The sequence below is a fragment of the Photinus pyralis genome, unplaced genomic scaffold (assembly GCF_008802855.1).
Source record: "Photinus pyralis isolate 1611_PpyrPB1 unplaced genomic scaffold, Ppyr1.3 Ppyr1.4_LG9, whole genome shotgun sequence".
Lineage (NCBI taxonomy): Eukaryota > Metazoa > Arthropoda > Insecta > Coleoptera > Lampyridae > Photinus > Photinus pyralis.
The window spans coordinates 21,947,220-21,963,395 of NW_022170878.1; the positions used below are offsets into that span (position 1 = coordinate 21,947,220).

The 16,176-nt window shown below is 38.9% G+C and overlaps 1 protein-coding gene across 6 annotated transcripts; it reads right to left on the minus strand.

Moving 5' to 3' along the window:
• Positions 1-4,210: 4,210 nt before the first annotated feature.
• LOC116181294 (probable multidrug resistance-associated protein lethal(2)03659) lies at positions 4,211-8,653 on the minus strand. 6 transcript variants are annotated; one of them, XM_031501605.1, is made up of 9 exons: positions 8,300-8,653; positions 8,004-8,223; positions 7,532-7,959; positions 7,337-7,493; positions 6,063-7,289; positions 5,569-6,017; positions 5,298-5,525; positions 4,307-5,253; positions 4,211-4,254 (listed from the first exon to the last, which is right to left on the minus strand). In XM_031501605.1, exons 2-9 carry the CDS (start codon positions 8,024-8,026, stop codon positions 4,222-4,224), a joined length of 3,492 nt encoding a protein of 1,163 aa, XP_031357465.1. In that variant the 5' UTR covers positions 8,027-8,223; positions 8,300-8,653; the 3' UTR covers positions 4,211-4,221. The 6 variants fall into 6 exon arrangements, with proteins under 6 accessions (XP_031357465.1, XP_031357463.1, XP_031357464.1 ...); XM_031501603.1 differs by having other exon boundaries at positions 8,004-8,249; XM_031501606.1 differs by lacking the exon at positions 4,211-4,254 and having other exon boundaries at positions 4,510-4,649; positions 4,703-5,253; positions 8,004-8,249.
• Between the last annotated feature and the right edge of the window lie 7,523 nt (positions 8,654-16,176).

Genomic DNA, 16,176 nt, shown 5'->3' on the forward strand with positions numbered 1-16,176 from the left:
CCTTTGTCCCTCCTTCCTAGATCTCATCATCTTCAATTTTCCGATATTTAACTACCTTCTCTTTCTTTCCCAATAGCACTCCATTCTCCCCATCATTTCCTTCAACTGTTCTACCCGTTGTCATTGTTACTGTGTCGTCCGCGTAAGCGACGAGAGACCATATCCATCCCACTACGATCCCTCCTCTTGGACCCTGTCTTACTATCTTTTTCCATAACTCTTATGTAGAAGTTAAATAAGGTTCGGCTAAGTGGATATCGCTGTCTCAGTCCTCCAGAATAGTCCCGACTCCTTCTGCCTTCCTATCATTTCCCCCATTCTGGTTCAGGTTCAGGTAGTCTTCCTCCAGTCCATAACTTGTTTAATAGTTTCCTCATTTTTTTCTTGATACTATCTGTTGTAAAAAATCCAAGCCTCATTTCCTATTTCATTCCTCCTGTCGTATTTCCTTTCTTAATTTTTTTTAAATTTTGTGCTCAATTTCTTATCTTGATATCTCGTCTCTTTCTACCTCATCCCTTTTTCTCCTGGTTTTCTTCTTTTTCTTTATTTAATTTTTTTGTTTTTCGTATCCTTTTTCCATCTTTTTTTCTTTACATTTTTAAAAAAATTTTTCTCAACACTACTCTTTTCTATTATCTCTCCTTTCCCCTTCATTTACCTGTATTCACGTTATTTCTTTTTTTTTATTCTCCACTCCTCCTCTGCATTCTATTCTATTTCTTCTTCTTGATCACCTAGTCTCCTTTTATACGACTGCAGTGTTTCTTCGTTTCGTGTTTGCATCTTTCTCTTTCTTGAATTTCTTATTTTGCCTTTTAGACTCACTTCCATCGGCTGGTGATCCGACCACATGTGAAATATATGCCCGTCGCCATCTCTCTCTATATTTCCTTTAAAATTCTCCATCCTCTCTTTTCTGATAACTCCAGTAACAGTAACACCATTCACTTTTTGTTCCACTCTCTATCTCTTGATTTTTAGCGCATTTCCATGAAAATAAAAAAAATGCGCTATTGTGGCCACTTTGTCCGTCCGTCCGTCCGTCCGTTCGTTCGTTGAGACGCTACTAGTTCTTTGTCTTAAGAGCTATTGTTCTACTTTTTAGCGCATTTCCACAAAAAAATGCGTTATTGTGGCCACTTTGTCTGTCCGTCCGTCCGCCCGCTCGTTTTGAGACGCTACACTTAAGAGCTATTGTTCTACTTTTTTCGCTATTTGGTTCGTTATGGTGTTGAGGCTTGCACCAAGGAAGGAATTTTTTCGGTACCGCTTACAAAAAAAGTTATTGTAAAAAAAAACAAAAAACCGTTTTTTACATGTTCCATGATTTTGCACTTTTGCCGTTTATTATCGATCCTAGAGATCGTTTATAATTTTGTATAGCTGTCTGTTGTCTGTTCGTTTGTCCGTCTGTTCCTTTGTCTGTCTGTCCTTCTTTCTGTTCGTGTGAACGATAACTTTGTTTAGAAATGTCGGATCGCTTTTACATCTCCGTTAGTTATTAACTGAATTGCATGAAATTCAATATGGGCATAGCTTTATCCATATAATGCGCAATGCCAAAAGTTGAGGCGAATCGATTCAAAATTCATAGTGCCCTTTTCGCATCTCGACCATTTATAAACCGATTTGCAAACTTTTTTATTTATAAAAGTATTTGAATGATATTTGATACATAGGCACTTGGAATAAAATGAAAATCAAACGCCAATTTCAAAATTTGGTTTTGCGCAGGCGCAGTGCGAACTTTTTTATTTATGGAAGAATTTAAACGAAATTTGATACATAGGCACTTGGAATAAAGGAAAATCTAACGCCAGTTTCAATATTTGGTTTTGCGCATGGGCAGTGTCAACTTTTTTATTTATGGAAGCATTTAAGTGAAATTTGATACTTAGGCGCTTGGAACAAAGGAAAATTTAACATTAGTTTCAAAATTTAGGTTTGCGCATGCGCAGTTCCAACTTTCTTATTTATAAAAGCATTGAAATGACATTTTTTTATAAACTGAAATTGAAGTAGCACGTCAAAAATGGATTGATCATTTGCAAAGCTATCTTTCATATTTGTGGCCGGATTTTTACGCTTTTAACAGAAGTTGCATCTTACAAATGGGAAATGAATGCAAGTAGAAATGCGCTTTTTGTAAATCGTTTACGATTACTTTTTAACTTGTTTATATTGCGTTTCTCCCAATTCTTTTCCTCTATCTTTGATTCTATGATCCCCAGGATATCAAATTCTTTTACAAACTCCCACCAGAACATCGTTTTCATTTTCTTCTTCTCCAGTTTTTTTTTCGTTTTTCTGCTTTGTTTCTGTACCCTCCTTCCCCCTCCGCTTCCCTATCTTTTCTTTTACTGTTAGTTCCTTCCTCCACACTCCGCCTTCTCTTCTCCCATTCTTTTCGCCTTTGATCTCACTAATCCATTTTCTTTGTCACTCCATCTGTATTCTTCATCTACTGCACCTAATCTTCTCTATTTCCATCTTACTTACTTGCCGATCATTCCAAATCTCCACAAGATGACACGTCACGAACCCTCGACTTGGACCAATCAACCCCCCCACAACCTGTCATGGAGCAAATGGCCAGCGAATACGAAGACAGTGATATGGAGCAAATGGATAAAAATGGTAAAATAGTCGACGACCAAAACTTCCCACCCCTTCCAAACGCTGACTCGGAAGGCTTCAAACTTCCACCTACAGGCAAGGCCACCAAACGAGGTATGTCAGTATCTTCAGGGTCAACAGTTACCCAAGCACCCAGTATTACAGCGAACACCCAAATCCCCCTCAGAACAAACCCCAAACCGTTAAAAAAAAAACTCAAAACAGGTGATGATAACCCTAATGACGACAGTCTTGACACCCAACTTCTCCCTCTCAGAGATGCTCTTTCTGATCCCAACAATGACTTCCCATTAAACCTCCCACAACTCAAGAGCTTCCTTGAAGGAACTAAAGGCAACCAAAATATACAAAACATCACCCCCGAGTACGTACAGGACCACAACAGGCTGATCTCGATGCTAGAAGAAACTTACAAATTACTGACCGATAAAAATATAAAAAGAAGATTTACAACCTTGATTAAAAAACTTAAAAAACGCGCAAGTGAAGAAAGTGTATCGGATTTAACATCAGATACTGATTTTGAACCCTAAAGTACCTCAATCATAAAGCCCAAATATTTCATGCCTAACAATAATATAATACAATGGAATATAAATGGGTACTTTGCCCCCATAGAACACCTCCAAACCATAAAAAACAAACTTGACCCAGACATTATATGTTTACAAGAAACTAACTTTAAGAATGACTACAAGGCCACTATGAAACATTTCCTTGGATACGCAAAAAACAGAACAAATACAGAACATGCTAGTGAAGGAGTGGCGACTTACATCAGAAACATATATAAATCAGAAGAGATAACTCTAAACGTAAATTTTGGATTTGAAGCTATTACTGTAACATAACATTTTCAAAATCTTATGGTAGATCAGTTGCCTATAAACCAGGTACCAACTTACCCATTTTCTAAATTTTTCAAAAGTCAAAATTGACATGTGTAAAACCATGTGTACGTATAAAATCGACGGTAAAAATATTTCCTGTAACGAGTAAAATTAAAGGTTTTGCAAAAAAATATTTGAGTCTGCGATAAATAGTTCTCCGTACAACCACGGGAAACGCTGTAAACAGTGACAATTTAGCGCCATTTATGTTTCTGTTCTGTGAAGGTCTTATTCTGTGCAGCAAACCTCCGGACGAAACACAGGATCTCTGCAAATCTGAAGCAAATGCGAAACAGTGATAAAATGGTTCCAGAAGTAATTAATTTTATCAATGATTTAAAGCTACGCGACAAACTATAATACCTTATATACCCTGTAACTGTAATCATGATACGTAAGTTATAAGCTGTACCAACTGTGTAGTCGCTAATGCCCACAAGGTGCATGCGACTGTAAATAAATAAATAAAAAAAAAATCAGGTGGAGTAAAAAATGTAATGGTGGTGGTCTCGTGAGCCTGGTCACCATTATCTAGGTAGCTGTATTCGTAGGGTGTTACCAAAACCATCTTCGGAATTTGATGAAGATGATTCGAAGTCAGTGCGTGAAAAGAATTAGTAAATGGGGTTTGGAGTAACATGCTAACTAAGTTCTTAAAAAATTCTTTATTACAATTAAAAAACGTCACAATTTACAGCTTTTTGGAGAATCTTTCTGCATAATTCTAAAACAAGTGAAATTAGGTATAAGAAATGAAGCAAATATTAATTATTTACCGTTTCAGCAATATTCCGCAAACATTCCGCGGATAACTTATCCATTTGGTCAACCATGGCGCGGAAGACACCGTCACAATCTTGTAACAACACGTAAGGATGGGCAAATTCGACAACCTTTCCCCCGTCTATAACCAAAATCTTATCAGAGTCTATCACAGTGTCCAATTTGTGAGCAATCGTCAGAACCGTGCAGTCCGAAAAATTCTTCCTAACAGCCTTCTGAATCAAAAGATCGGTCTTTGGATCCACGTTTGCCGTAGCTTCATCGAGGACGAGAATTTTGTTGTTCCTAAGCATCGCACGCGCCAAACATACGAGTTGACGTTGACCAATGCTAAAACTGAGACCACCTTCGGTAATCACCGAATTTAAACCGAAAGGTAAATTACTGACGGCATCTTTCATCTCGACATTTTCCAGAGTTTTCCATAGAATGTCGTCGGAATATTCCTGAAACGGATCAAGGTTGTTTCTCACCGATCCCGAAAAGATGGTCGGTTGTTGGGGAATAATCGAAATTTTGGAGCGCAAGTCGCACAGTGGAACAGTCTTGGTATCGATTCCGTCGATTGTAATCGAGCCGGAAAACTCGCTTAATCTAAACAGGGCGTTGATTAACGACGATTTTCCAGCCCCCGTTCGCCCAACAATGCCGACTTTCTCCCTTGGTTTTATTACGAGGTTGATCTCGTTTAAGATCAGAAGATCATTGGAGTATCGAAGTGAAATGCTGTCGAAGATGATTTCACCGTGTTTCGGCCAGTTTGGCAAAGGTATAATGCAGTGATCTTCCGGTTCCTGCTCGAGGGCGCCGTATTCTAGAACGCGTTCAACCGATGTCATGGCGTTCTCCATTTCAGCGTATTGCCGCACCACGAACTGAAGAATGCCCAATAAACCCAAGCTTTCACAAATGGTCAATCCGATATTTCCACCGAAGTTGTCTGCAAGACTAAAGTCAAGTATGGGCCAAGTGTTAAATACCTACCATCATTGATGAGAAGCAGAAATATGACACAAGTGTTAAATATGTTGCAGAATAGATCAGTCCAATAACCAAAGGCTCTGGATGTCGAGACGAACATGTAAGAGGCGGAGGTGTTCAGATCTTGGTGGGCGTCAAACTCATTTAGCACAACTTGTTGAGCGTCAAAAGATCGTATCGTTGATAGCCCCTGGATTGTGGCATTTATGTAGCCCAAAACCGGACTCCTAGCTTAGAATTCTTAGTGATCATTACCATTCGCGTTAATACCTACTTGTCGCCTCTACGCGTTTCAGGCTCCTACTTGTTGCGAGATAAAACTTACGCAAATAGTACAGTACAACAATGGCGATGACTGCGGGAAGTAAGGACAAATAATTGATGACTGCCATGAGAACAACCGCTCCTAAAGTGCTCAAACCCAAGAGAACAGTCTCATTGATAATCAATGGCAGCTCCTCATCGATTGTTTGTAGATCTTTGGAGAATCGGTTCAAGATTCTTCCAGAGTGGTTTAGATGGAATAATTTTAATGGCGATCCGAGAACACTTGTAAACATGGCGTTGTGCAAGCTGGTTGAAGATTGCATGCACAGATTATGTAAGGTGACCATTGCAGCAACACCAAAAACTATTACCCCCAGGATTAAGGTCGTGTAAATGTAAATGAATATGGGCATCGGCATGCTGATCGACAAGTTTTGCGCTTGATGCAAATTCACCCTGAAATTACAACATTACATCAGCTCTACCTGAATTAATACGCACCAGAAAGCGATGAAGTAATCGGATCCACTTGCAAGTACTTGGGCTATCACAAATAGAGCAATCACAAAGCACGAGGTGCTCCAATGGCTTCCCGCTGAGAAGTAAGTTTTGTAGACAGAGCTTGCAACGACACCACTGGTTGTTTGCTCGTCCGTTGTGTTTGGGACATCTACTGGCTTGGACACTAATGACTCGATGCTCGCGGTTCCGGCTTTTAGAGGATTTGGTTCGCACTCTGTCATCATTTCCCCTTCACCGTTGCAAAGTATCTGATCAAAGTCGACGTTTTGGGAAACCAAGTGTGAAAATCTGCCTTGGGCTGTTACCGTACCATTGTTAAGTACAATAATTTCATCAACGCTCTTCAAATATTGCACTTGGTGAGTAATTAGGAGCACAGTCTTATCCTTCAGCAGTGACTTGAAGCAGTTGTCGAAGATTGATTTTCCAACGCGGGAGTCAACAGCCGATAGAGGGTCGTCAAAAATGTAAATGTCAGCGTTCCTGTAAACGGCCCTAGCCAGGCCGATTCTCGCTTTTTGTCCACCACTTAGTGACGCACCGTGCTCGCCCACGATTGTCTGATCGTGGTGAGGAAATAGTTGCAGGTCGCGACTTAAAGCGCAAGCTTTCACCACGTCCTCGTAGCGTTCTTTGTCCATTTGACTGTCGAAAATGATATTCTGTCGCACACTGCTGGTGAAGATCCAAGGTTCTTGAGATGCGTAACTGACACTTCCTGACACTGTTAGTGAGCCTGAGCTTAAAGACATCTCGTTGAGGATCGCGTGCACCAAGTTCGTTTTCCCGCAACCGACCGGTCCGACGACGGCTACCAACCGGCTGCGCCCGATATTGATATTGATGTCCGAAAGAAGGCTAGTGAAGCCTCTCTGTACGAAAACACGGCGAAGGACGATTGCGTCGTCCAGATGGACTTGCGGATATTTACGCATTTCATCGCATCGAAGAAACGCGCTTAGCCTTTCCAGTGGAATTACGGACTCCATTAGTACATGTATTCCCTTTGGCAATTGAAATACCACCGTCCCTCGCAGGACAGCGTAAAACGACACCAATTGAAAGGCGTTCGCCGCCGTTACGTCGTTGCCTAAAAGCACAAAGGCCAAAATCGTGATAAAAACCGAGACACGTTGCACAAAAAGCTGAAAACTTGCAAACATCCCTTTTATGTACGAGGAAAGACGCGTAGATCTCAGTTCCAACCTAAAAACGAAAATCGTCTGCAAAATCCTCAACAGTAAGCGCTTTACCTGCGATACACAGAGACCAAATTTGAAAAGTGACTTTCCCAGTTGTACATTTTGAGCACCTGAACTCCGTAGATGATCTCTTTCGTCACGCGCATTCTTTCGTCTGTCCTCGCAAGGGTTTTGGAACGTACATTTTTGGCAGCTCTTCCTAAAAGCACTACAAAAAGTTTGCTAACGCGACACTTAAATACTCACAATAAACGCCCACGAATGAAATTACAAAGCAAATACCAAACAGAGACGAAACTCCAAACTCTTGATATAAAAACCACCCGATTACGACAATTTGAAGCACTCCAATCCAAGTGTAATGTATTGTGATGGGAATCTCGTAAAAACGATTGGAATCGTTTGTGATTAGCGTGAGAATTTGGCCCGAGTTGATCCTTTCAAAGGCGCTCATCTTCAGTTTGAGTATCTTCCGGTAAACTAAGGAACTGCAGGCGACTCTCAGTTTCAAACCAAGGTTATGTACCGCCAGCATGTAAGGGTGAATTAACGACGATATCGTCAACGAACACAGAGCCACCCCTGCGCCGTACAAATAAATTTCTTGCCTCTCAACGTGGCCCGGGGAGGACGCGGCTGTTATCAGTCGACCGATAAGAACGCACTGGAGAGGCCTGGAAAGGATCCTAGGTCAATGGCCATTTCAGAAATCGCTCACCTTATAATCACTTCAAGCGCCATCAATATAATTCCAGTTAGCAGGCTTTCAAACCAGATGAGCTTTACTAGCGGATTTCGCAGTGAGGGTTTCGTTTTCGACTCTTTACATTTCTCAATTTCTTCTCGCCACAAACTTTCCAATTTGTCGCCAAGCAGACGTGCACGATACCCCGAAAGCGGTTCGTAGACGTCCGCTTCAGTTAGTTCCTTTCGCCATCCTTTGAGGAAGATCGGCAAAGTAAAGCTAGGCGTGACGCTAAGAGATGGAAGGATCGTTGTGGAAGCGATACTTACAGAAATGTGGGAATGTAAAACACTCTCGCATTCTTCCTGGGGTTCGGTTGTCTGGTGCTTTTTGTTTTGTAATCCATCACACAACTAAACAACATTGTATCGTGGAGTTTACCTAACGTGCTGATAAAACTTATCTCTACAGGTAATTCAAACTATCAATGTAGATCTTTAGCATAACAAGTTTGTGATCTTTGAAATGTGAGGGCATTATCTATATTTTTGGGCCATTCCTATGAAGTAGGTAATAAGTACTAGGTACTTATCTAATCGCTAATGATTCTATTTGTCTTACTAAAGTGTTTATGGTTTCAATTAGAGTATTTTTACTGAAGGCTATTGAGTTTCGATTTCACAGTTCATAAGCAGACTCTTATTGGGGTCTATCAACTTGGCCATTGTAAAGGATTTCTCAGTATATTTTGACCCTCGCTCGAGAAACTGGCGCCAATTAGTACAGTGCAATTAGATCCAAACCTCAACATCCAAAGTAAAAGTTTCCCTCCAACTGCAAATTGTTCTATACAGTCCACAGATTCTTTGGTAAAAAGTTACACCATTTTAAGCGTCTGGTTTGGGGAGGGAAGTTGGAAAATTAGTAGTTGTGATAAGTTTTTCTTAAATATTTAGAAAACTATACGATTTAGTGCGAAAAGTGCCGTATACAAAAATAATCTACAGTAAATTGCGAACAAAAATGGCCTCGTATATAATCTTGCTAAATTGAACCGTTCCAGAGTTACGGAGGATGTAACAGTAGAAATTTTTCATCTTTTTTTTTAGATTCTTTTGGAAAAAATATGAGATTATCACTAAGGAAACTATTTTTTTTTGTTAAAACCGGTTCAAACAAATTGCACTTTAGTGACCGGTGGTATGTTACTGATAAGTCCTTGAAGGAACGATAACCTTACCACCTTCTCAAGGGGGGCCATTTTTTCAAGAGACTTCCACTATGAGGGACAGTAATCCCTGGGGAGTTGCAGGATGTGTTGTTATTGCTCTCAGGTGTTCGACAATCTTCCATCCCCACTTCAGCGGGTTCTTCTTCTCATGCGGCCACTGTTACACCTGATGGTAACTACTTCTAAATGAATGTTATACCCAGGTAGCTGCTGAAGTGGAGAGAAGCGCAGCCAACTTGAACAGTGAATGTATAGGATGCTTTGAAATGGCTTGCAAGTAACACTGGTAACGAAAACAAGCCAGATCTTCAGTGTTCTTTACTTCAAACATAATTTCATTTTTCCAGAAAATCGAAAAAATACGAAAAATGTCTACTTTTACACCCTCCATAACTCTGGAATCGTTCACTTGAGCAAGATTATACAGAAGACTATTTTTGTTCACATTTAATGTAGATTATTTTTTGATATCGTACTTTTCTCGCCAAACCCCATAGTTTTCTAAATATTTAAGAAAAACTGAACTACTAATCCGCCAAACCCCATAGTTTTCTAAATATTAAAGAAAAACTCCAAAAACTACTAATTTACCAACTTTCCTCCCCCCTCCCATTCAAACCCGACGCTTAAAATGGCGTAACTTTTTACCAAACAATATGTGGACTGTATAGAACAATTTGCAGTTAATGGGAAACTTTTACTTTGGATGTTGAGGTTAAGCCGTTTTTTCGACTAATTGCACCGTACTAAATTGCCAGGGCGCAGTTCACGCGTAACGTCAACGTGTTGAAGCACAAGCTGAATCAGACCTCTATCTTATGGAGAGAAACTCAATCTGGACTCTGGAGCATGAGAGTCAGAATTTCTGTCTTCACTTTCCATACACTTAAAGGAATTTCTGCATTTGTTATGACTATGCTTTGTTTTCAAATTATTGGCAAAGAAAGAGCTCTATTGCAAGAATCGAGGAAAGAGAAGAGGCATATTTATCATTACGATAGGGGTCCGTTAACTTTGCCCCTCACTGAGAGATTTGATAGTCGTATTATTTTAAAATGTATGCGCTCGTTATGCGCTAATATGCGCCACCGATAAAAACTCTTGCGCCACTATTGAGTTTTAGAAATCCGATAAAACATTGGGGGTGGGGGGGCAAGTGAACGTAGCCCCCCCCTCCCCAGTACGTATTTTGTCATAATCATAGGAGTGACTGTATAAAGTAATGTGCTCACATGCGCACACCGATGATAATTTTTGCACCATTATCTAATTTTTAAAAATGCGAAAATGTATTTGAGAGCGGTTAAGTATATATCACCCCCCCCCCCCCCTTCCACTACCTGCCACCACTATGTATTTTGTCGGTATCTATACCATCTGGTTATACGCTTAATTGCACCAATTGAATTAATTAGCGCAGTCACTGTTAGTCATGACAAATTTTCAAAAAGTGTTGTAGGGGCTAACTTCACGTTTTCAAAAGTTACGTTTTCAACATGTTTTTTTGCCCTACCTTGTACCTTTCACCATGCGCTCAAATGCGCCGTAAGCAGACATGTTTGCGCCTTTTAGGACCCCTTTGCAATATGACGATGGTCAATTTAGGGAAAAATTGCGCAATTAAAGAGCTATTATGATGCTTTCAAGATAACCAGATTCTCTTTACTTCCGCACCCGCGCAAAACGTCCTAATTGTGCGAAAATACCTCTCGGACACATTTTTCATTTTGCAGGAACTTTGTTTGTAAAGTTGTTGATGATTTCCCTGAAATGAAATATTGTATTGAAAATCTCTCAACGGTGTCTTGTAGAGCTCAAAAAGTGGCTACGAGAAAGTGTTTTTTTATTTTTTATACCTGTTCAAATAACATCAAAAAATTTAAAACGAAATCGGTGCAAATTTCGGTTTTTCTGGTATATCTTCGAAAGTAATCGGCTTTTTCTGGTTTACTTTAAAGTGTGATAATAACTCTTTCATTGCACAACTTTCCGCTAATTTGACCGTCGTCGTATCTTTTATGGGTTCCGAGATTCCCATGATAGACATCTGTATCTTGGACACTGTCACAGATGTATATCTGTGACACTGTATACTATATAGTGTTTCTGAAACACTATAACGGCGGAAAGATTTTTGTTTACGGCGCATTTTAGCGCATGATGGAAGCTACGATGTAGTAGAAAAAGCATGTTAAAAAACTTAACTTTTAAAACGTTAAGTTAGCCCCCCCCCCACTTTTTAAAAAGTTTTTATGGCTTAACCGTAATGGCGCTAGCTTTAATTCAAGTGGCGCAATTGAGCGCATAACTAGATGTATCAAGTGGCACAAATAACGGTAGCAAAATGCGTTATGGGGAGTTCCGTTCACTTGGCTCCTCCCAAAATATTTAAGGATAAGCAAAAAACAAGAATGGTGCAAAGATATATTTTTACGGCGCATTTTAGCGCATACTTGGGAGTACAATTTCGTATGAAAGGATGTTAAAAGAAAGTAATTATTAAAAACGTTGTTGGCCCCCACTTTTTGAAAATTTATCACCGCTTAACCGTAATGGCGCTAGCTTTAACTAAAGTAGCGCAATTGAGCGCATAACCAAATGTATCAGGTGATACATAGTCACAAGCGACAAAATACGTACGGGGGGGGGGCTACGTTCACCCCCCCCCCCCCCAATGTTTTTTCGGATTTCTAAAAAACTATAATGGCTCAAGAGTTATTATCGGTGGCGCATATGAGCGCATAACGAGCACATTCATTTTAAAATAATACAACTATCAAATCTCTCAGTGGGGGGGGGGGGGCCAAGTTAACGGACCCTTTAAAATGAATCCGTTATTGAACTATCGAACAACAGAACTTTTAAAACTAGTGCCGAGCGAGCAGAAGGTGAGTTGATCAATTTATTGACGATTCTCGAGATCGTTTATAGCTTTGTATTTATGTCTGTCTGTCAGTGTGCGCTTTGTTTAGGAACGTCCGATCACTTTGAAAATTGGTACACAAAGAAAAATCGCTATTGTTTTTCAGCTACCCAATTGTAAAAGATGCGTGAAGATATCGAAGATCGTTTAGTTGAAATTCAACCCCTATTCATCTGGAAAATAATTTCGAACCTTTAAATTTTGACAACCGGTAAATTAAGATATTGAGGGATCAATTACGACTCGATATAAATAAATTTCTTGTAACCGCTGGTCGATTTGGGCTTAGAAAATGTTGGTACCGCTTCATAATGAAAGAGAACAGAACTAATACGAGAGAAAAAACATAGAAACGAGTACGCAACAGATAATAGTCGAGACACCACAATGTTGCCAGGTCTAAAAACCGCCATAACGAAGCACGAAGGACGGCGTTTCTGATATACCATTTATTTCGACGAAATTATTGTAGTGGGAGCGTTGTCAATTTATTGGAACTTCGTCGTATAGTGAAAGTTACTGACGGTTGACTTTAATTTCACTTTAATACAGTGCGAATATGTTTACTTTCTTAATACGTAAGTAAACATTTGCGTAATTATCGAATTAGCCTGCTCGGATTTGAATAAATTGTTACAACGAAAGCGTTGTGGTCCAAGGCGCATAACGTTAATTGTGTCTATATTTGGAGTGGTTAAACGATTAAAAACAAGCATTTTAATCAAAACTGTGTACCTTTCTTTTGTACACGGTGTCCATTTTTCGAGTGCCACTATGGGGATCTCACTTATCTTAAAAGATAGAAGGTTGGTTAAATGGGGGCAAAGTTGCCAATTTTCGTGCTGAATAAGAATCTGAAAAGAAATTTTAAATATCTTCAATAGTTTTAAAGATATCGCAAAAAACGACAATTTCTGATTTTCGTTTTTAATTTTTTTATGATAAACTAATCGTAGTAGACATTTCTAATTAACACATTAGACGGACACTTTTTAATTGAGATTTCAAATATGGCATCCTGTTCTTAATATCTTTCAATATAACCGAGAAACACGTGGCAACTTTAGTTTTTCTTATGGGCGCCATTTTGAGTTTTCATATTTTGGGATTACGTCTTTTTTTCTCTTTACAACGATATATCACACACATGGTGGTTCAGTATCATATTTTTCCTAAAAATACAATTTTTTGAGAATAGTGCTTCTCTGACAATGCTGCAACCAGACAGATGGATCAAACTGTCAAACTGTTGTTTACAACAAAAGAACGTTTTGTTTTTCCAAAGCACTCTTCTCAAAAAATTAAAAATTGTATTTTTAGAAAAAATGTGATACTGAACCACCATGTGTGAGATATCGTTGTAAAGAGAAAAAAAGACGTAATCCCAAAATGTCAAAATTCAATATGGCGCCCATAAGAAAAACTAAAGTTGCCACGTGTTTCTCCGTCATCTTGAAAGTAATTAAAAACAAGATGCCATATTTGAAATCTCCATTATAAAGTGTCCGAATAATGTGTCAATTAGAAATGTCTACTACAATTAGTTTATCCAAAAAAAAATTAAAAACGAAAATCAGACATTTTCGTTTTTTTGCGATATCTTTTAAACTATTGAAGATATTTCAAATTTCTTTTCAGATTTTTATTCAGCACGGAAATTTGCAACTTTGCCCCAATTTAACCAACTTTCTATGTCTAAAGATAAGGGTGATCCCCATAGTGGCACTCGAAAAATGGACACCGTGTATACGGAGCGTTAAAAGGTTTTCCATTAAATGGCAACCGGTAAAAAGTTTGAAGACAATTAATTCATGCTTTTGGTAGCTGTTAATTCATAAGTTATAAGTTACAAGACGTTCCATCATCCAATTTTCTGAATTACGGCTTTCAGAAAAAAAATTGCCAATGGGAGAGAACTCATCGATAAATGCAGCTTATCTTGATTTTTTTATCTTGTGCCAGGAGTCGATCGTTTTGGGGACTTTGTATAAAAGATTTATGCTGAAAGTCAATTTAGAATTCCATATGGAATAGCACCCAGGGAACCGAAGATCTTATTATATATGTGAAAAGTGAAGTGTGACCACTGAATCTTTCGGTTTTTCTGGAGAGCATTCTGCCCCCCCCCCCCCTCCACCTCGCGGTTATACCTTCTCCCACCGAAATATTTAGTGTTTCTTTATTATAATGTTTAGGTAGATTCGGTGTCCATTACGAAAAACTATATATAATAGTCCTTAGGGCTTAAAGTTTTGAGTAAGAATGTAAAAACGAGTGATCTGGGGGGTATTCACCAGCGAACAGAAGGTATTATTACATGTCCAAGGAAATGAACATTGCATTGCCCCCCCCTGTACAGCGACCCGAAGATCTTATTATATGTATCAGGAAATGAACATTGAATTTTCCTGTTTTCTGGGAGGTATTCCACATCGCCCAGATCACCCATCCTCCTACGAAATATTTGGTTCGTTGGTGTCCATTACCAAATACCAACCAAAACCAAAAGTTTTGTGTAAGAATGTAAAAACGAGGAGTCAGAAGGGTATGCTATACCCTTCAGCGTTCCGAAGATATTATTATATGTGTAATGAAATGAGCATTGAATTTTTTCTTTCTTCTGAGAGTGTAGGGGGGGGGGGAGGTACTCCATACAGCCCAGACCCTCCGGTTGTACACCTTCCCACGATATATATGGTGCTTTTGGCATTTGTATAATAATTTTTAGGAAATTCGGTGTCCTTTACCAAAAACTATAACAAAATTCCTTAGGGATAAATGTTTTGAGAAAAGGTGTGCAACCTAGGGATGATCAGAAGATCTTATTATATGACGTCCCGGTTGTACAATCTCCCTTGAAATATTTTAATGCTTTCGGTGTCCTTTGCCAAAAACTATAACAGAGTCCTTAGGGCTAAACGTTTTGAAGAAGAATGTACAACCGGAGAGCGACCCGAAGATATTATTATATGTGCAAGGAAAATAATATTGAATTTTTATTTTTTTCTGGAGGTATTCCATACTGCCTAGACCCCCCCCCCCCCCTATTGTACATTCTCCCACGAAATATTTGGTGATTTGGCACTTGTATCATAATTTGTAGGAAGATTCGGTGACCTTTACGAAAAACCATAACTGAGTTCTAAGGGCTAAACGTGGAGGAAAAATGTACAACCGGGGGAACTGGAAGGTAGGCCCCCCAACGATACGAAGATCTTATATGTGTAAGGAAATGAACATTGAATTCTTCTTTTTCTCTGGAGGGTAATTCATACAGATAAGGATCATTAAAGGTTTATTCGTTACTGAGCTAGCCGTAGTATTAATATTTCAATTCAAGAAATTGTTACAATAAAATTTTAGCAGTGCCGTAGAGATCATTTTGTACGAGTGCGGTTTCCAATCCCTGTAAATGTAACTAAGCCGTTACATGCTAAATTAGGAAATTGCTATGTCTATGAATCTAGCAGAGCAAGGTCAGCAGAACACAATCAAATATATTGCATAATTAGGTGCTAATTAAGTTCCCTATTCCCGAATTAAATGCTCCTTAAATTATTATGTTCTGCAAGGTGCATATGAACTCATCAGAGCACTACCTCAAAAAACCAAGAAAACGAAAAGTGAACTAACTATAATTAGGTGCTAATTAAGTGCTCTATTCCCGAATTAAATGCTCCTTTTTTTTTAAAATTATTACATGTTCTGCTGGGTTCATATGAACTCAGCAGAACACTACCTTTAAAACGCAAGTAAATGAAAAGTGAACTAACTATAATTAGGTACTAATTAGGTGCTAATTAAGTGCTCTATCCGCGAATTAAATGCTCCTTTTTCTTAAATTATTACATGTTCTACCAGGTTCATATAAACTGACCGTTATGAGGAAATTACTGCCTCCCAAATTCAAAAAGATGTTGTGTACTGTCACTTTTCGTCCCTCATTGCATTTTAATCCCTTAGACCCTTAAACCGACCTAATTAGCATCTAATTATAGTTAGTTCACTTTTCATTTTCTTGGGTTTTAAAGGTAGTGTTCTGCTGAGTTCAT

What these genes read in the sequence shown, in the direction of transcription:
- LOC116181294 (XM_031501603.1), bottom strand. Translation starts at nt 8,394, where the DNA reads ATGTTGTTTAGTTGTGTGATGGATTACAAAACAAAAAGCACCAGACAA. An exon ending in TTTTACATTCCCACATTTCT is followed by an intron (nt 8,250 to 8,299) that starts GTAAGTATCGCT and finishes CGTCACGCCTAG; the next exon opens with CTTTACTTTGCCGATCTTCC. An exon ending in GAAACGCGTAGAGGCGACAA is followed by an intron (nt 5,526 to 5,568) that starts GTAGGTATTAAC and finishes AAGAATTCTAAG; the next exon opens with CTAGGAGTCCGGTTTTGGGC.